We start from the raw sequence: 21,695 nt of genomic DNA on the forward strand, positions 1-21,695 counted from the left end.
GGGACAAATTAGATAGCAAGCCCCACCAATTCTACCCTTAACAAGCCTGCAGTCTAGGGGAAAGGATAGAATTTAAGTGCTTATGTATGCGTTGAACACTTATAAAAAGGGAAGTGCACAGCAAGGTACTTAGTAATATAGAGATTCACAAAACAACTCCCTGAGAAAAGAATGATTTAAGGTAGGCTTGAAGAGATAGTAAGTCTTAACTAGTCTTAGCTAGGGACAGTAGCATCCCAGGTGTTTGTGGTAGCCCCAGAGAACATTTTGTTTGAGGAATTAAAAGATTGTTTAGACACAACCATTTCATCTTAGAAATGAGAAGCTGAAGCAAAGAAGTGATTTGCCTGTGGTCTAGTGTATTCTATACTGACTATTGGTCTGTTGTTCATCTGTTCATTCATTTATCCACTCAACCCTCCCTCTTATTAACAAGTTTTTGTTTTTCTTGACTGTTTCCAAAGAACATTATAGCAAGACATTTTAGTCATTAGACATGCTATTGGGCACCTAAAATTCTGTCACATAACCTTTTATATTCTAAGTTAGTGCTAAAAGAGACCCCCTGTGAAGTAAATGTGTGACATTGAATACCTAAATAATGTGCTGGTATACAGCATGCTCTGTCTACTTTCCATTTCCTGTCTTTATTTGGTAGAATATTATCGTGCTAGTTGTTCAGGCAGAATACGGAGAGTTCAAGTTAATTTAGAAAGTTAAAATTCTTTGAATTTTCCTTACCTGGATAGCCTATTCTATATCAACCACTGGTTATTTACTATCACTTGGAAGTCCACCAGTGCTATATTCCGTTTAATTCTGTTTGTTCAATGCTAACACCAGTTTTTCAGTAAACATTTCAATAAGTAATGTGCCAGGCACTATTTAAGATATCGATAAACAAGATAGTACCTGCTTATTTACAAAGTATCAGTATAGCATGAGAAATACTGTGTGCTATGGAGTCACAAGGGATAGCACCAGATCTTGCACGGGAGGTGTATCCTCCTCTGCTGTCTTTGGGGGTAAAGTGCTCCTGGCACATGAACTGTACAAATCTTCTGGATAAGAAAGACTTCCATCTGCAGTTTGATTTGTTTGGCTGGAATATTAGAGAGCAATGGTGCGAGATAAGTTCGGTGAGGTAAGTAACAATGTCATAAAGGGCTTTCTAACCATGCAAAGGAATTTTCACTTTATCCTAAAGGCAGAAGAAAGCTGTGGAGTGTTTTTAATAAGAGTGACACAGCTAAATTTGTGCTTTGAAAATAGCATTCTAGCTGCAGTGTGGACATTGCAGCGTAATTACATACCACTGTTGTGTTGTTGTGAAGGTTATTATACCCAAATGTTTGCCAGAAACTATTTCTATAATTGAGTGGTCCTCAACTTAATCAGATTCATTGCCTACTTTAAAAAAAACTGATATGTATTATACCACTTTACTTTCATAAAATGACTTCTTGATAATATGTCTCCCCATATAATTTGAAAAAATATATATGTAAAGGAGAAATAAAAGGAAAGTAATCAGAAATTATACATAATTTACACATAAATCCTTGGGCACCACTACTCTAGAACCTTTCTCAAGGTGTGGTCTCAGGGCCAGTAGCTGTAATATCACCTGGGAGCTTACTGTGAAGACACTCAGGCTCTGCTTCAGTTCTCCTGAATCTGAATGTGCACTTTAACTAGTTCCTCAGAGGACTTGTATGTGTATTTGAGTTCTTGAAGTACTACTGTTACACTGAACAATAAAGTAGTAAGATGTTTGCCTCCTATTTGTAGACTCACTGGAATGTCACAACTATAAATATAGATTGTTAAAGGTAAATACATTGGCAATTTAGGTACCATGAAATGCCAATAATGTGATTTTTGTGAAGCAACTCTTAGTAAAATTGCACAAACAACATGCATAGTCTTCCCTTAATTACATAATATCTGTAAATTCAGTGTTTGTCAAAACTGGGAAAAGACTATATATATTAGAGTTTGTTTCTAGAGTCAGTTATGAATAGGCTTCTTAACTGTATGAATGTCTTAGAGAACATTCCCAAGTTGTACAAGATGGCTGTTTTGCAGGCTAGCTTAAGTCTTGTAAGATACTCCTGACTCCTGCATTGAATGCTAATAATGTTTCCCAGTGACCTACCTCTCAATCCTGAGATTTGATTATTAGCATCCTGGGGGTCATTATATTAGTTACTATCCTATTTCCAAAGGGATTTGGGTGAAAAAATATTGAAGACTCTTGTTTTTTTTTAAATATTTTTTTAGTAGTAGATGGACACAGGATTCTTTGTTTATTTTTATGTGGTGCTGAGAATCAAACCCAATGCCTCAGTGTGGGAGGCAAGCACTCTACCACTGAGCCCAGCCCTTGAAGACCTTTTAATCTATTAGAATTGACAGTAACAAGCACAACAAGCTGTAGTGAGTATCTAAAATGATATATGTTGAGATTAATTAATTTGAAGACACTTAAGAATTAATGACAACAACCATAGACTGTTTTTACAAAGTTTTGATTCTGTCTGATGTCGAACACGTCATCTAAATTATAAGTGTGTGAGAATATTATCAAATACAATTGGAAAGAGAGAAGTATTCTGCACACACTTGAACGGTACATACAGAATATTTTCAGTGGGAGAGCGATTGCCGTTTGGAGAGAGTGCAGCAACGGTAGATCCATAGGTAAATTCTAGGAAACAACAAAATTTAATATTGAGGGGTTACAAATCATGGGAGAGGATTTTGTGTCATTTGCATAATGATCAAATTAGCCCAGGTTAATTTAGTTTGTAGAAGGTAAAAGAATGCATATGATAATTACAAAAAAAAAAATGGAGGGAGGTAAGGATGAGGGACAATAGCCACCAAGAAGTAACCAGGTAATAGACAAAAAAAAAAAAGTATAAATTTTTTCCCCCAAATGTAATTTACCAGGAAAAGCACTGGGGGGTAGGGTGGGGAATGGTGAGACAATTGAGAAATGGTAAAATTGATGGACATTGAAAACTACACAGTGATAAATCATAAAGCATGGAAAGTTGAGAGGACACAGTATTATCACTGTATTTAGAATGTGTAATTTTGAAAACAATGTCTTAATGTTAAATATATAGATGTATGAGTAATGACTGTCTTATATTTGTCCTTTGTTTCTGTCTCTGTTCTTAAGACATAATATCAATCACTGTATTGAGAATAATTTCGTAAGGATCATCTGTTAGTGACAGTCAGTTAAGATACTTGATCTGTTTTGTGTTTCACAATACTGTGAAGGTAAAAGAACCCATAGATTATCATTGTAGATATTAGAACATAATAGATAATACCAAACTTAGTCTCAGTTTCTATCAGTGGGTCAAAAAAAAAAAAAAATAGCTTTTAGGCTTTTAGATTTTCTGTCGGTTAGCTATATAAATAACAATTAGGAAATAATCATATTTATTAGAAAAAAATACTATTTTCCTTTTAATGACAAGGTATGGTGAATGTCCCCATTATAAGGATAAAGTTGATGAAAATAGGGATAGTTTATACCTTATTTCTTCTTCTTTTATAGGTTTTAAAACGACCAGAATATTTTGGGAAGTTTGGTAAAATACATAAAGTTGTCATCAATAATAGCACATCATATGCAGGCTCACAGGTAACTAATTATAGGGATTTTTTGCCTTTCCACCCTATGGTCTGGGCTTGCCCTGAGCTGTTCAGAAGAATTTACTTTCTGTTATTAGAAACTTGAGGGTCAAATATGTAAGCAGTGTAGTGACCTCTATTGTTGGGGTGGGGGATTTTTGGTGCTCATTAAGAGGGAAATAGTAAAATGGAAATTTTGGTCATGGAGTGAAGGGGGGAGTTGGGGAGTGAGTTTATCATTAGGTACTCTGATAATTAGATAATGACTTATAATTAAATACTTTTAGATATTTCAGTTTAATAGAGCATCTTTTTATACTGCTATTAGCAGGTATAATACACTTGTACATTGCTTTTATTTTCAAGAGAACATAATTTCTGTCAAACATAACATAGCGTCTGTAAACATTACTTTTTTAATCTAAATTTTAAACTGTTTTGTAACCTTGACAAGCCTGTCAGTTGATGTTTTAAGAAAATAAATGCCAAACCAAAGATATTTTATTAATCTTAAAATCAGATAAAGCTCAAGTATGATTGCTTTTAAACAAGCTAGTATAAGGTTCAATAAAACTATTACTTGTAGTACTATTGCTACTGCTAGTTATTGTCATTATTAACAACAGTAGTAGTAAAGACTTTTAGAATTCCCTCGGTAGGTTGCAAGAGAATATTCTTTTTTTTTTTTTTTTTCAAATATTCTTAAAACAGTTTGAAATTAGTAATAGTGGCTTCGGATGTTTTTCCTTTAGGGTCCGAGTGCCAGTGCTTATGTAACCTATATCCGGTCAGAAGATGCTCTCAGAGCTATACAGTGTGTCAACAATGTGGTGGTAGATGGCAGAACACTTAAGGTAATATGATCCTCTGGATTTTTTTTCTTTCTTTTTAAGGGGGAAGAATAAGATATAGTAAGTAGAGGAGAGCCCAGCATATACATAGTAAAGTTGATGAAAGTTTATTTGAAGATTGCTTCTTAGGTACCGATAGCATCCTTTGATAGCTGATGTGTTCATTGCTGACTTCCATGGGGTCCTTTTAGGTAGGAATAAACACATTCATTATTACAGGATAATCTTCAAAAATCTTCCATCTTTGCAGTTTTAAAAAGTTTGTAAAAGTGGAACCATTATTCTTATCAGAAATAGTGTTCTGATTTGTTGTCATTAAGTTCCTGAATCTTGGTTCAAATTGAAGGAAAAGGTCTGACCAAGCACTGCTTTGTGTAAAGAGAAGAATAGTATAATTAGGAAAAAGAATTTGCCTTCTGTGCAACATGGAACAGAGTTTTGTCTGTCTCCTCTCCTGATGTCTAGGGAAGCAACTTTGGGTGTTCATGTTCTAGTAGCCATAGACCAAGATGTTTTCTTTAGTTCTTCGAAATGAGTATTATCTGTAATAAATCCTACTAGTAATAGTCCTTGTATTCTTAGCCATATGTCTTGGTTTGTATTATCTGCCCATTTTAGGTGAGGTCAAACTTGAAAATTCTTACTGGGATGTCAGTTCACATTGACCTTTTCCCCCCTTCCTCTCTTCTTCCTACAGGCATCTCTAGGTACAACAAAATACTGCAGTTACTTCTTAAAGAATATGCAGTGTCCAAAACCTGACTGCATGTATCTGCATGAATTGGGAGATGAGGCAGCAAGCTTCACAAAAGAGGAAATGCAGGTAGTGAAGTCATGTGAATTATCAACTTTGCACAAAGGGAGTACATTTTCTTTATAAGTTAAAATTGCAAAAGCAAAATCTAGGGACTTGATGTTTTAAAAACCCGTATTACTTTAAAGTAGCATTTTCCAAACAAAGTGTTCTATGAAATATCAGTTCTTCAGATATTGTTACAATAAAAATGAGTTTATCATCAACTAAGTTTGAAAATGAGATTAATGAAGATTAGCAGATTTCTTTGTTTCAGGACCAGTCTTTACTATACTAATAAAAATGGAGATGTACAGCTAATACAACTAGCACTCAAAGGAAACAGTTTGTGAAATGCTACTTTAAGGAGAATGTCAGCAAAATGAAAACCAAGTGGGAAACTGTAATTATTGTTTTTTTGCCCAATCTCTACTCTTTACAGAATAAGCTAGAAAATAATATTCTATCTATTGATGTTAATAAAGCAACAGTTTTAGAAGTTGATTCTCCCTCCAGTGTGTCCACAGAGTCACTCTCCTGTACAGGATAATTGAAGGCTTAATATCCTATGTTCTTTTCACACTTCCTCTTCTCCTGTCTCCTTTCAATTTGTAGTATAAACATGCTTTTACAAGTAAAAATGTTGACCATACGGCCTATTAAATGAGGATTATACCAAAGCACAATGCTGCACTTCCCTATTATAGATGAGGACTTCAGATTGTTGCTGTGGACTTTTGCAGGAATACTTCTCATTTAGAAGGTGGGGGGCATTCATTGCTACCTTTCATTCTCCAGGTCAAACTAGAGAAAGTCTGGTAGGGGCTCCTTTAAGAGCAGATTGTTAAATTAGATGAAGTATTACCTTTTTTGACTTGGAGTTACTACAGATTAAATCCCATTATAATAAATACATTGGAGTTGCTTGACAGTATGGTCTTTATGATTCAAAAAAAGTATGAAAGTAAGGTCCATCTGATATTTTATAGGAATGGAAGAGGGACTTTAGTACTACTTACTTATTTGATAAATGTTTTCGGTTTGTTTTTTGGATAAAACTTTAGAATAAAATCTAGATAGAACCTTTTCAAACTGAATTTTAACTAGTGGAGAGCATATACTTACTCACATATACTGTTAATAATGAAAATTTTTGTCTATCAAAGAATTTCCAAACCCCAGATGATCTCATTTAAAGTATTATTGGACAATAAAGTAAAGTATATGGACAGTGGTTAGAATGTATTTGTAATGGGATTTAAGCTGTCTTTATGAACTGCCCCCATAAAGTCATTTGAGTATCAGGTTGAACACTTTGTGGCTAATGAAAGCCGTAGTATCTCTTGAAGTATTTGTTGCAGAAAGAATAGAAGCCTTTTTGTGTTTTAAAGATGTAAAATCCACATCCAGAAATATTTTTTCTTAACTTAAAATTGACTTCATAGTGTTGTCCTGAATTCATCCTGCTCTTCTTTACCTGAATTTAAAAATTGCCTTTAAAGGGTTTTTTTGTTGTTTTTATTGTAAAACACTTTCGATTGTAGAAAGGGAATTTCAAAATTTATATCATGACAAAAATCAGAAAAAAATCTTCATAGTTACTACATAACTCAAAATTTAGAATATATTTATAAATGTACTTGAAATAGGCAAGTGACCTCAGAACAGGGAACGATGCATTGTGCAGTGTACATGATACAGTTGTGCTCAAATTTGCCCTCAATATTTTGCTTTTGTTTTGATCTGTTCCATTTTGGTTTTGCCATAACATCTATTTAAATCATAATTTAAAAATAATTGATAATTCCTACAGGTAAGTAAAAATAAACTTTCAGTCATGATATACATGTAAAAGGATACCCAAAGTAGTTTCAATATCTATTTATTTTTGTGTAGCTTCCACAGTCTTGGCCTGATTTTTCCCATAACATTTGTGACATTGCCTTCGGATGTGTAGCTCCATAACTATAGTAAATACTGCATTTTCTTGTTCTGTGGAGAGGTGTCAGCAAACCTTTTCCATAAATATTTTAGGATTTCTGGGCTATGTGGTCTCTATCATAACTACTCCGCCATCTGTTTAACATTCCACTTGACTGTGTCCCACTAAAATTTTATTTACAAAAACAAGTGACTGACTATAAATTGCTAACTCTTGTTCTAGAGTTTAAAATTGCCTTAAATTTTAGTTTACTCTTGATGGAGGAAAGAGAGTAAAAACAAATTAATGAAAATTTTACTTAGTGCCAAGATAATGAAGAATATTAGGAAAAAAAACCTGTATATGTATTATTTACATTGTTAATCTCTAAATAAAACGGGAGGTTGATTGATAAATTTGGGGTAATCTTAAGTAAAATCAATATTGACCTGTTAGAAAACTTAATTATATGAAAGATTTAGAAGTAGGTTTAAAATGGACCTTCTAAGTTTCCTGAGCTAGTAAAATTGTTTTCTTCGCAGTACACTTTTCTGTACAAAAAAGGGGTCAATGAAATGCTATATATATCATGTAATTTTAATTATAAAAACTTTTGTTGGTCTAAAAGTAAACATCATCCTTATAGGTTTCTCTGAATCCATGAAAAAGCTTTGTATGTTTTAAGATATCTTTAATAATTCAGAAGGTAACTCCATATTCGATATCAGACATTTTGTGAATCCCACTGCAGTTTTAATTTCTTCTTTCATTAGGCGGGTAAACACCAAGAATATGAACAGAAACTACTTCAAGAATTATATAAATTAAATCCCAATTTTCTTCAATTATCTACGGGTTCAGTTGATAAAAATAAGAACAAAGTGACACCACTGCAGAGGTACGATACGTAAGTACTGATATTAACATAGTCAGACATCTTAACCTCATATCTGCCAATCTTCTCTTTTCATTTTGCATCTTTTTAAAGCAAAATCCTTGTCAACGTCCGTCATTTATGCACAATTGTTAGCTGTATGGGAAATGTTGAGTCACAATTTCTGGGTTTGAATATTTTTTGCTTACTGCTCCCTGGTAGCATTTCAGATAAGCCTCTTGATGTCTTCATCATTTACAATGATTTACAGACTCCCCTCAACCCAGGGAACACCTTTATTCCAGAGGAAATTAAGGGGTACTGGATATGATAAGACTCTTGTCCCCTAATTGAGATTTCTCCCTGATGCAATGAGGGAGAAAAATATTATAAAAGGGAGCATGGAAGTTTTGGGCAGCATTATATGTTGGAAACACACATATTCATGGATATTTAGTCCCAGGAATCACTGAAGTCTTATATCTTCTGAGTGAGGAGACTCATTGGGGAGACAAATTGTCTCCTATCCCACACCCCCAGCAAGGTTTGGGGTAAATGATATTGGGTCAGTGTTTAAACAAATTTATGTAGTCTTTAGTACTGAGTCTCATTCTGATATGATGATCTTCATATCTTGGATTGTATTTGTTTTTTACTTGTCAGAAAATCATATTGTTAAATAATAATTTGGGGGATTTTTATTCTGTTCCTGGATGTTCTTAAGCTTAATGTGTTAGGATCTTTATTCTATTTTTTATACCAAATTTAAATTTAAGTGATAGTTTTTAACTTTAATTTAATGTTTGGGTGTTAAATATTATAGCCCAGAGTGTAGTTAGTATTAAAAAAGGTTAAGAGCCATTTTTCCCTGCTGGTACTGGGGACTGAACCCAAGAGCACTTAACCACTGAGTTATATCCCCAGCTGTTTTAAAATATTTTTAGACAGGGTCTTATTAAGTTACCCAGGTGGGCCTTGAACTTGACATCCTCTTGCCTCAAGAGGCAAGTAGCAGGGTTGACTCCCAAGTAGCTAGAATTACATATGTGTATCACTGTGCCAGGCCAAAAGAACCATTTTTCAGATGTAGCCAATAATAACTGCGTGTATTTCTTCAAAAAGATATTCTTCTTATGTTTAAATTTTTGAAGTCCCTGTTTATTCCATTTGATAGTGGAGATTATTTAAATATTAAATACTATTTAAATACTTATTTCTTAAACACATGCATGTGTGTGTATTTATATTTATATCAGCTTTCAAGCAAAACAAAGTTGCTGTATAATAAACTACTTGAGATTTGCTTATATAAAAGCTAGGAATAAAAGCTAAGTCCAAACAGAAATCTTTCTGGGTTAACAAACTTCAACCCTTTTCTTTGATCCTTTGTACCTGCCCTTTTCCAATCCTGTGTGTTCATGAAGAAGCATGTATTCTTTCTTATGTCATTGGTTGCCACTTTTATAGGTCTTGGTATAAGAATGAGTTTATTGTAGCAAACATTTATTTCAGATGCATTCAATATTTATATGCATCATCGTTCTCATTGAAAATGTTGTTATTCTAGGTAAAGTCATGTTCTGGGTTTATAGCCCTTAGAGACTTCAGAGTATAACTTTAAAATTTAGATTATCTCTTTGATATAACATTTGCTATTTTATGAATATAAAAGTAATATTTTTATTGAAGGAAATGTGAAAAATTTATGGAAGTATACAGAAAAAATAAATATTGTATGTTGTCCCAGTACTCAAAAGTTTTCACCGAAAATGATTTTTGTATTTTCCTTGTAGTGCGTATTTCCTTGTGGTCTTTTTCCTTCCTATGAATGTATATATATCATTACACACAAAATAACTTCGATTTGTCACATCTGAAAACTCAGTACACATTATTATAAATATTTTCCCATGTCATGAAAACATGATTTTTCCTGGCTGCATGATATTCCATTTGATACATATATTTCAAATGTATTAAGTCAACCTCCTGTGTTTCTATGTTATGTTATTTTCACTTTGGTGATATTCTTTATAAAACTGTACTGAACATCTTTTCATGTAAATGTTTTAGTTAGCATTTTGATTGTTCTTAAAAGTAGAACTGTTGACCAAAGAATCTAAGGGTACACATATTTCCTTGAATTTGGTTTTTCCCTCTAACATATTTGCCAGTATGATAAAAATAAAACAAAAAGATTAATTTGTATTATCTGTATTAAAATTAATTTTAATTTGTATTTGATTAATAGAGTAAACTTTTTATAATTGTCAATTTGTTTCCCATGTTTTATTTGTGTATGTTTTTATGTGAATTACAGAGATGTGACTAAATTAGTTGGTTTGTTTCAGAATGAATTAAATTTATAATTTGAGGAGAATTTATATTCTACAACATTGATTACTTCCAACCAGTATCATGGCATATCTCAAATCTCCTAACTGAGAACTGAGATGCACACCTGTAACCCCAGTAACTCAGGAGGCTGAGGCAGGAGGATCACAAGTTCAAAGCCAGCCTTAGCAGTTTGGTGAGACCCTTAGCAATTTATGGAGACCCTATCTAAAAATAAAAAGGACTGGGGATGTAACTCAGTGATAAAGCACCCCTGGGTTTAATCCCCACTACCACAGTGATCATCATCATCATCATCATCTTTTTTTTTTTTTTTTTTTTTTGCTTCTCAGGAAAGATTTTTTTTTTTTAAATCTCTTTTCCTGATTTATCATTTTGGATCTTGTACAACTTCTTCCCGTTGGAAGATTCTTAAGCAAAAATTAAAGAATAGTGTTAGCCTATGGAGCTACGAGCCATTCTTGTCTCACTTTTTACTTTTAAGAGGATATTTCTAGTGTTTTATTTGCTCATGTGTGTGATTTTGATCATTTAAAATAATTTTTAATTGCAATATGAAAGTACATTAATATTCCTAATTTATTGAGATTTTTTTCCATTAGGTTGGAAATGAATATTGGAATTATCAAAAGATCTTTTTGGCATTTATAACAAGCTTGTACATATTTTTGTGATGAATTATTAATAGTAGATTAATATTTTATTGACTTTGTCTTCAATATAAGGTATAGTCAGGTAATATGCAGCATACATTCATTGATAACTGTTTTGGTAACAACAGATGACTGTCCCAAGAGCCAGAGTTGCAGGGAATGGGGAGACAAAGGAAATTTGCAGGGTGGGAGGTTACTGGGAATTCAGTCCAGTGCCTCACCCATGCTAGGCAAGGGCTGGACCACCAAGCTACATATGCTTAGCCTGAAAAGGGGGAAATTTAAAACACACTCATTTAATAACTTCCCCAAACCAGGACAGCTGGAACCAGAGTAAGTTTTGACCTAGGTATTTTTGCTTTGCACATAAGTTTATAGGAAATTTTCTTTCTATTGTTTTTTGTTTTTGTACTGGGAATCAAACTCGGTGTACTACTGAGCTACATCCACAGCCCCTTTTGAACATTTTTATTGCAGCAGTGTCTCATTAAGTTGCCATTCTACCTATTCCTCTCAAGTAGCTGGGATTACGTGCCCAGCAGGAAGGATTTTTGTTTGTTTGGGTTTTGTTTTCAGTGTACTTATCTAAAATTACCAAGTCACATTTGATGGCAAGTTCTGATAGCTTTCCTTCTTGCCATGACAACCCCTGAAAGAGTAAGCCTTTGGCTACGACATTCAGTCATATTGAGGGTCTGCTTTGGTCTCCTCTTGCATCTTATTGCTATCCAGGGTAAGGGTAGAAAGCCAGTAGGTGGTAGGGATGAATTCATAGATAAGGTTTCTTCTTGGCACAGAGAAGACTTCTCAAGTTAGAGTGATACATATTGTAACTCTGTCCTACCCAGGAGATAGGATTATTTTCTTCTTCTTTCTTCTTCTTTCCTCCTCCTCCTCCTCCTCCTCCTCCTCCTCCTCCTCCTCCTCCTCCTCCTCCTCCTCCTCCCTCCTCCCTCCTCCCTCCTCCCTCCTCCCTCCTCCCTCCTCCCTCCTCCCTCCTCCTCCCTCCTCCTCCCTCCTCCTCCCTCTTCCTTCCTCCTACTTTCTCCTCCTCCCTCCTCTCCCTCTTCCTCTTCTTCTTCAAGGTAAGTTGAGAATTAAACTTTATGGGAATAAAGAAACTCAAAGAATTCCATTTTCTCATTTCTCAATATTCCTAGATAGCAAGTAGCAGTTTTCCAATAATTTCAGGAAAACAAATCCTGGAACTTCATAGATTGAGACAATTACATTTGAAACCTCAAATGTAATTTAAATTAAGCCAGAGTACAAATCTCACAAGGATTTGTACCATAGCTACTAATCCTCACTGCACCCTGACATGGACTCCTGAAATACATACATTAGTTTATGAACTTCTCTGTAATATCTTACTCTTTTCTCACTTAATGAGCAAAACAATTTTTAAAACATTTATTCCTCCTTACATTATTATGAGAGAATATCATTTTGAGTTTTGGCGTATAGGATACACTGTTTTTCTGTATGACTAAACTGCTTTGAAATTATGACTACCTGGGTGTGGTGGTGTACGCCTGTAATCCCAGCAGCTCAGGAGTCTGATGCAGGAGGATTGCAAATTCAAAGCCAGCCTCAGCAAGTTAGTGAGGCCCTCCGCAACTTAGCGAGACTCTGTCTCAAAATAAAAAAGGGCCGGGGATGTGGCTCAGTGGTTAAGCACCCCCGGGTTTAATCCCCAGTACCTAAAAAAAAAAAAAAGAACGATGACTATGTGCTGAGTGTGGGCCATGAGGAATCCATGTAGTAGTGATGTGTGACAACTGGATATTTTATTTCAAATCTTGGAACTTTGAAATACCTTTATATTGAGGTACTGCAAAATGAATAGTAGCAAATAGTAGCTAAATAGGCTGTTGTGCCCAGGTCAGTGAGCAAATCTAGTTACAAGACTCATTGAGTACACAGATCACTCAATAGAGTGGTTATGACTTGATATTGTAGCACAAACAAGCCACCATTGAGGAAATGGAGATATTAAGTTTGAACAAAAACTTGGTGTTTTAATCTTCTCAGTAGTCGTGTGGTAGGTATGTTGTTATTACAGATAACTGTCAGAGAATTTAAATAATTTATCAATAATCCTACACAAATAAGTTGTAGCCACCAGATTCCCAACCAAGTCTGTTACTTTTTAAAGCCTAAGCTGATTTCACTGTTCTGTCATAGCTTAAGGGCTCAAATTTTTAAGAGAAACTGTCGAGAAAAATCCTTAGTTTCTATCAAATTAATTCAGTTAAATGAACCTATGCTGTAACTGTAGGTCTCTGCTTCTTGAGGCTTCTTACCTCAGGGCAAATACTATGGATGAACTAACTATAACTTCCAAGGAATTGATAGTATTTTAATCAGAATCTTCCCTCAACCACAGATTGGTGGCAGTAGTGGATTAGGTAGCGAAATATTGAAAGGAAGACTTTATAGGAATTTATCACTTTTTTATTACATTGAAAGGACAGGTATGTCTTTTGAAAAAAATATAGCTATATCCTTATTGAAAATTAAGAATGATCTCTGAAAGACTGAAAGTATATTCAAAATACCATATTAATTCAGGAGAATGGGAATGATCTCTGCATGGTTCCTTTTCTCTGAATTCCCTGGTATTATTTAGTAAAGCCCTGAGATTTAGAAAAGCTGTGGTCTGTGGACTTGTATGAAACAGTTTCAGGCAGAGCTTGTGAGATCATGGATAGGCCTCACGTTATCTGTGAACTATGAAATTTTTGTAAAATTTTGCATGTGTTCATGTATTTCTTGGGAGAGGGTTCTATGCATATAAATCAGTTCTTGGCGTAGAGGGCCCTACGCCACCTATAGATGGGTTAGAGGTGAATTCAGGAGTGGTGTAAAGAAGTGGTTCTTAAAAGTGTAGACCGGTGTCACGAGAGGTAACCTACATTTGGTAAAATGGATCTCCAAAAAGGCATTCTCTATTTTATTATGGATAAATGATTTGCAGTTCCCCACTTTTAATTTGGATAAAACTAAGGAACTGTTCACTAGTAAACTAAATGGGTGAGTTAAAATCAAGGTTTGTGATTTACCAAGTTTTTTTTACTTATATCTCAGAAATTTCCCCTTATTTCTCTTAGGAAATTTTCTTCTTGCGCGTGTTTGAATTTATACGTAGTTACTACACATGTGCACGTATAATTGGAAACTATGAAGTGATCTTGGAATCTTAATCCATCTAAGCAAAACAGATTCAAAAAAGTTAGAGCTACTGTTCTGTGGAATTTGGGGTTGAGTGCGGCTGGAGAGGGGTGGTTACAGATAGGGTTCTTTGCACCTTTGTTTCCTGGAACAGAAAAGGTACATCAAACTAGTTATTGTGTTTAAACTCAACTTGAAAGTGTAGTATCTTTTTATCATTACTGAAATACAAAATTAGAATAAATTAATGGTTACTTGCCACATGCTTAGATGATAGATATCCATCTTCCAACTTTAATATTAAGAATAATTAATTCTATATCTGCTAATTGTCACCCATTTATTTTGAGTTAAGCAAGTTTTGGAGTTATGAGAAAATTCTAATTAAAATAATACTTTGAACTACAACCTTCCAGGTTTATTGAGGCATTTTCCCCCCTGTAAATAGCTAATTGTACCACTTGAGAGGTGTTCATATTTGCAAAATGGTACTCTAAATGTTTCTTTAGCCTATCAAATAAAATGTATTCTGTAAAGGCAAGTTTTTCCTTGTTGTTAACATAAATATAACCTTTGTGGTAGCAAATAAGCATTTAAGTATATCTGAAAAATTATTTAAGATTCTCATGAAGATAACAAATTAAAATGAGTTCTTCTAAATGAGTATGGGAATTTAGAAGCAAAGTGAATACATACTTGTATATGTGGTAACATTTGGAAATGTACATTATATTGATGCCCGTCTTTATGTAAATTTTACCTTATATTACAAATTAACTAAAGACTAAATCTAACTAAAGACTAACTAAAGACTAAATACAATCACCATTACTACAAATTTGATAAACAAAGAAACTAGACATTCTCAACTTTTTTTCTTTTCCATCTCTAATCTCCAAAAGTGAATTTTTCTTTAATCTTTCTACTTTGTAATTTTTTCTCTTTAAAAAGCAAGCAGGAGATTATTTTCAGTCACTTGTTGGCAGCACCACTAAGGAAATGGAATTCAAGCACTGCATTTGGGGCAAGTTAAAAGAGAGCAAAACTTGGCCAAGCGAGGTGGCATGTGTGTGTAATCCCACCAGCTCAAGAGGCTGAGGCAGGAGGATTGCAAGTGAGAGCCCAGCCTTAGCAATTTAGCAAGACCATGCTTCAAAATAAAAAATAAAAAGGACTGGGGAGTAGCTCAGTGGCAGTGTCCCTGAGTTCCATATCTAGTACTGCAAAAAAGACAAAGAGCAAAACTTGGCTGAGGATTTCAAGGTCCCAGCTGAGACCCAGCTATGTCACTGCCTGTTTGCAGATGGTTTTGAATTTTGGTTTCTTTACCTGTAAAACAAAATAGTTAAATTTGATTTTAATGATTCCTTCTAGCTGTGAAATCTAATAATTTGAGAGACTTTGAGGAGACATGATGCCTTTTCACTGCGTTCCTCTTCACTTCCTCTATTGCAGGACTCATCAGATACCAGGTGTTTCAATTTAGACTAATTGAATCAGAATCTCCAGAGATGAAGACTGGATATATGCTTTATACTTTCAATAAATAAATAAATAAAAATAAACATATCTACATAGGCTTATATATTTATTTTTTGAAGCGCTCCCTTGCATTTTATTTCAGCCGTTTACATTAATTTAAAAATATTTATTTCTGAGAAATCTGTGATCTCACCATAGGTTTCAGAACTATTTAGGACTAGAACTTAGTGAGATAGTATGAAAATATATGTTCACAGAGTTTTATCTACAAAGATTTACACACAAATTGCCTTTTGGAAATAACCTTGATAATCTTGTGAGAGATGGTGTTATTGGTATTTCTCAGTGCCTCTTGAATCCAGTGCTTTTCAATCAACTTATTTATGGGACTTCATTGCTTTGATTTTCTCTCAGCATTATAACTGTTGTATTTGAGTGAACTATAGGGATACATTGTCTTGCAACTCTTAGCCTTTTCAAAGATGGTTGTGAACCTCTGATTTTGCTTCTCATTTTTTGACTTAGTTCAATTTACATCATCTACTTTTCTTTGCTCTTGAAAACCAAACTGATATCCTTAACTTTTCAAAAATTTTCCCCTCCTTAGGCAACTCTACTCCATTGCTTTCTGTGCACAAATGGTTGGGGGTGGGGATTGTTTGTATTTGTTTCTGCTGGAGGTTGAAACCAGGACCTCATGCGTGCTATACAAGTGCTCTACCACTAAGCCACATCCCTAGTCCCCTGAAATAGTTGTTAAACAAAAATCTTTCCATGGAAAATGGACTGAACAACCAAATTTTGCTTCAAAATGTAAGCTTTTTTTTTTTTTTTTTTTCTTCTTCTTTTTCTTTTGGTGCTGCAAAAAGAGACTGATCTAAGAAAGCCTGTTAAGTTTTTTGTTTGCATGTTTTAAAATATAAAAACCCATGCTGTTTATCTTGGTACAATTAAGCTTTTTACATCCAATGATTGGAACCTGGCCGTTCTCTCCATAGAATAGGTCTTCTTCATTAGTAAACACAGTATTTATTAAAATTTGTTTTCCTTTTCCTTTTTTTTTTTTTTTTAAGCATTTGTCTTCTTGGCATGAAAGTAAAACAAATTTGTCAGTGTGACCACAGCATGAGTAAACAGGGCTTGATGAGAAAGTAAGTTCTACCTCTGATGCCAGTAGAGTTGTAAGAACTCTGACCTGTTAGTAGTAGGCACGTGATAACATTTTTAGAGATCCAAGGAATCCGTATTTATAGGAATTTGTAAATATCCTTTTTCTTTTTGTTGGGATTATACATGTTTCATAGGGACTTTCCCATGGTTTCTTATCTGCACTTTAGGTGCAGCTATTATTATTTTTTTTACAATCCACACATAAAATAATTTCTAGTTATATATTTCTTTTAAAATTTATTCCTTAAATCTGTTAATTATTAAATAAATTGAGAAGAATATAATAAAACTAAGTAGAATATAAGCTTACTATAATCCCAATTTTTTAGCAGCTGTTTTTGAATTGGTGACTGATCTAGAAATTTTTAAGCATCTTTGATAAATTTCCTTAGGGAGTATAAAGGTGTCATGAATTCATACATATAAAATGCAGTTGGGATGGTAGACAAGTTGATGTAAATTATTTGAATTTGTTGTACTCCAGGAACATCCTTAAGATTTATTCTTCATGTAATATTTTCCTATATTGATCTGAATGTTAGCAAGACTGACTCACTTAAGATGAAAATTACTATTCTCCTTAATGGTTATAGCTGGGAGGATGGACCAAGAATTCTTCCCTTGTAACATCTTGCTTTGATCTTTTTGTTATTACCTCTTCCTCTCAACTTGAAACCCTTAGCCCCATATGATTAGTACAGTGAACTTTATCTTAGATCATCTGTTATGTTTCAGACTGTTCTTCATGCCACCATAAATTAGCTTTTCCAAAACCCTGCTTGTTTAGGTCATTTCTGTGTTCTGAAATTTCCCATTGTTATTCACACTCTCCTAGTTGTTAATTACCTGACTCCCAATTCTGTGACCTTTTCACTCTTGACACCTGTGCTGTTGCAGCCTTTACTGTTTGCTTTCTTTCCTTCTTCTAAGGTGTCTTTTTAAGGATTTTATTCATGATAGCTGGCTCTGGCAAATAGTCTGTTTGCTGGAATTAAGAGCATCTGGCAGTGTTTCTGCAGAAGATACACTGGAATTCAGAGTGGGTACTAGCCCTTGCTCAGTTGATTTAGAACAATTAAGTATGGTACTAGTAAGTTATCTCTTTGCCAGGTGACTTTGTATATATTTCCAGGGACTAAAATAATTTTGAGAAATTTGCTATCTTAATTTTTTTCCCCACGTATCTGTTTGGGTAATATTACTTACTTTTGTTCATGTGTTAAGTTAAATAAAGTTAGTTATAGAAGTGATGTCACTAAGTCAGTGTTGCAGTGTGTATAAAGATTTTATCTAGCCTTTAATAAGATGAGTTAAAATGGGCTTAAAGTTAGTAATTTCTGTCTTTACCATGATATTGCATTTTCTGTATGAAAATAAAACAATATTTTGAGATAGTCTGTTTAAATAAAAACATACTTTTAAGTAAAAGTATGTTTCATTTGTCTCATTTGTGTGTGTATACATGTACACATATGCCTTCTGTAAGATGGGATTCGTATCTAGAAGTATTGGATGAAATTTATGGCTCTTAAGAACCTATTAAGAACTTTCAAGGGCTTTTATGCCCTTCTGTCATATACCAAGAAAAATGGTCAGTACTATTTCAGAAACTTTCATGAGAAATGCGTTTATCACATGCACAGAACTAAGTAATGGAATAGATTTCTTGTTGTTATAGGTGAACACAATACTTTTATTTATTTATTTTTATATACTGCTGAGGATCAAAACCAGTGCCTCACATATACTAGGCAAGTGCTCTACCACTGAGCTACAACCCCAGCCCCTGAATTAGACTCTTGGCCTGTTAATTAGAGTAGTATCTGATTTAAGCAGTGCCTTTTTTTCTTTTTCCTACAAGCTATTATTTTGGAGAATCTGATTAGAATGTTAGTTCTTCGAGGGTAGGGTACTTCTTTGTGCCCTCAGTATCTAACCTAATATCTTACATCACAGTGCCTCAGTAAACATTCATTAAGATGGTAAATGTCTGGTTTTCTGGCTTTGGGGGAGTTTGTTTTTATTGTGGCAGCATGACTTTACTCTTGATTTTATTTGATTTGTTTTCTTTTTACAGCCCCATTGATAAACCTTCAGATTCTCTCAGTATAGGGAATGGTGATAATTCCCAGCAGGTAAGATTTGGATAAAGTATCAATTTATCTGCCATACCCTGAAAACAAGGTATTATGCAAGTGAATTTTCTAAGTAGTAAAGATACTTTAAATACTGACAACTTAAACTAAACACCTGTGATGGACAGTTTTATTGAATGTGTTATTGTAGCCTTCTTTTCCAGCACAGAATATATGCAGCATAATTTAACCCTTTCTTGATTATTCAGAACTGTCATTAGTACCATACATAATTGTACTGTATGGTAGAATCTGCTCCTGTTATTAGTCTTTTTCACTACCTAGATGGCCTCCGGCCAGCATGCCCTCTGAGTTGTTTTAAGAGTTGATTCTTCACTATTCTCTCCCTGTCTTTTGCTGTCAGAATTTTCACCCAGTGTTCTTACCCCTAACATCCTTCCTCCTTTCTTAGCCAAATGGCCTTTGGCTTTGAAATGATAAACCAGATAAGTCGTTCATAGTTGTATTCCTTTTAAAACTGAGTGAAGGACTAACCATTAGCACGTATTTTGTGTTATCTTATTGCTTAAGAAACTTTTTTTTTCCCTGCCAGTTTTTCTCTACTTACATTTCTGTATATCTCCTTACACTAGGAAAATAAATTTAATTTTAATCTCTTTGGTAAGAAATGGCCAATTTCCCACAATATAGATGAAAAACTGAGAGGTCTAAAATAGTGCTCTTTGAGACTTCTCACTCACAAATTTCATAAAGGAATTTGAAAATTCTCCTTATATCTCCTTATGTTTTTGGGGGGTTGTTGTAAAGGATTATAATTTAAGCATATTAGTATTGGTATTTTTAAGTAAAAGTGTTATATTGTTCCTTAATAACTAAAAAATTTAATGTTTGACTCCTCATTATGTTTTGATCATATATTTTGATACTCTGCCATCCATTTTTTTTTAAATATGCAGGCTCCTCTTTGTCAGAAATTTTACATCATTCCTTTTCCTCCTTGACCTAATTTTTCTATTTCTGTTGCCATTCGTTTTATCTTGATGTGATATAGTTGTTTAAAAAGCAAATAAAAATAGACATATAAGTTTTGAATTGAAATAAAAATATTTTTGCTGTGACAAGTCTTTAAATGTCCATTTTTATCTGAATGTTCATTAAAAAGTATAGAGTTGATCAAAATGTGTGAATTTTGTTAAAAAATCATTAAACGTAAATACTGAACTTATATTGGAAATTCGTTTCTTAAGGAGGTGAATTGGGCAATTTTAAATTTAGTTTTCATGTATCCTGCATGAAAATTATCTGTTGGTAAAATGAGACAAGTTTTAGCAACAGTCCTGGTTTTTCATTTTCCTAAGATATAAGTGCTGAGGCATCTTGTTTGGTACATAAGTAGACAGAAGGAGAAGTACTACATTATTATCACTTAAATCTTTGAATTCCTTCTGAATTAGATACCTAAAACACATAAAGTTTTATCATAATTTGTAATGATTGGTTTGCAAACAACTTGATTAGATCTTCAGTTTTGTTAAAAGCAAAATACAGGGAAACATCTAGTTTTGCAGAAGGTTTTAGTTGTTATAGTCAGTTACTCTGTTGTTACCATCTGGAACATTTTTAATAATTTGTCTTTGGTCCCTAGAAAATTATTACTCTTGAGAAAAATACTTTAATGAAATCCCAGAGAATGAGAAATACTCTTCTGTTTACAAAGTGAGAGGAATAAGATTGTAAAAGGAAAGGAGATTGGCTTAGTCTTTTCATATGGATTGGTTTTTTTGTTTGTTTTGTTTAAAGAATACAGGTGTAAGTTAGTGATGGTACTGATTTTCTGTTACTCTATGCTCTAATTAAAGTCTTCAGGTTCCCTGGTTTGAGATTACTATTCTAATACCTTTAGATTCTAATACATTTAGTTGCAACTCTTTTTAACTGTGGTTTATTGAGGTATAAACTTGTATTGATTTTTTTCTTTTCCTTTTTTATTCAGATGTCTAACAGTGATACGCCTTCACCACCACCTGGTTTATCAAAATCCAATCCAGTCATCCCCATCAGTTCATCCAATCACAGTGCACGGTCCCCGTTTGAAGGGGCAGTAACAGAGTCACAGTCATTATTCTCAGACAATTTTCGCCATCCCAACCCTATCCCAAGTGGGCTTCCTCCTTTTCCCAGCTCCCCACAGACATCTAGTGACTGGCCTACAGCACCAGAGCCACAGAGTCTCTTCACATCAGGTATATAACTGAAGTACCCAGCATTAGTATTAGACTTAACAGACTAACTGAACCCATTGAGTGGATATATTTTTAGCCTTTTTCTCTTGTACGTGTACTTTCCTTTTATAAAAGTGTAAACATTTAAACTGCATGAAATTAGATGATAAATTGTTAAATATAAACCTAATGAGTTTCTGTATTAAAAGATTTCTGCAGAAATCAAGGGTTATATCATTTTCCCAAAAACAAAAAGTTTATTCCTCTCTGAATTAATGGGGACTTAACTTTTTAAATTAGACTTGTGCTTGTGTAGTTAAATTTAAGATTCCCTCCCACCAGTGATAGTTGTTTAATTGTAAAATGTTTTGACATTTTTTAGCCTATTCCATTTTTATTTACTTTAAATTCTTTTATTGATGGCATAAATTAGCATTCAGGTCAGCACCT

At 33.8% G+C, this 21,695-nt stretch overlaps 1 protein-coding gene across 8 annotated transcripts in view; it reads left to right on the forward strand.

Annotated features, from left to right (window-relative positions):
• CNOT4 (CCR4-NOT transcription complex subunit 4) overlaps positions 1-21,695 on the forward strand; it is a 118,810-nt gene that overhangs the window by 64,735 nt on the left and 32,380 nt on the right. For 5 of the 8 annotated variants that reach the window (XM_079150187.1, XM_079150186.1, XM_079150190.1 and 2 more), the window contains 6 exons: positions 3,578-3,664; positions 4,407-4,508; positions 5,203-5,328; positions 7,993-8,126; positions 19,005-19,062; positions 21,017-21,266. In XM_079150187.1, coding sequence (XP_079006313.1) covers positions 3,578-3,664; positions 4,407-4,508; positions 5,203-5,328; positions 7,993-8,126; positions 19,005-19,062; positions 21,017-21,266 — 757 coding nt within the window. The remainder of the gene's footprint in view (positions 1-3,577; positions 3,665-4,406; positions 4,509-5,202; positions 5,329-7,992; positions 8,127-19,004; positions 19,063-21,016; positions 21,267-21,695) is intronic. The other 3 variants (XM_079150189.1, XM_079150191.1, XM_079150193.1) reach the window with 1 other exon arrangement.

This window comes from Sciurus vulgaris (assembly GCF_902686455.1).
Source record: "Sciurus vulgaris genome assembly, chromosome: 8".
Classification (NCBI taxonomy): domain Eukaryota; kingdom Metazoa; phylum Chordata; class Mammalia; order Rodentia; family Sciuridae; genus Sciurus; species Sciurus vulgaris.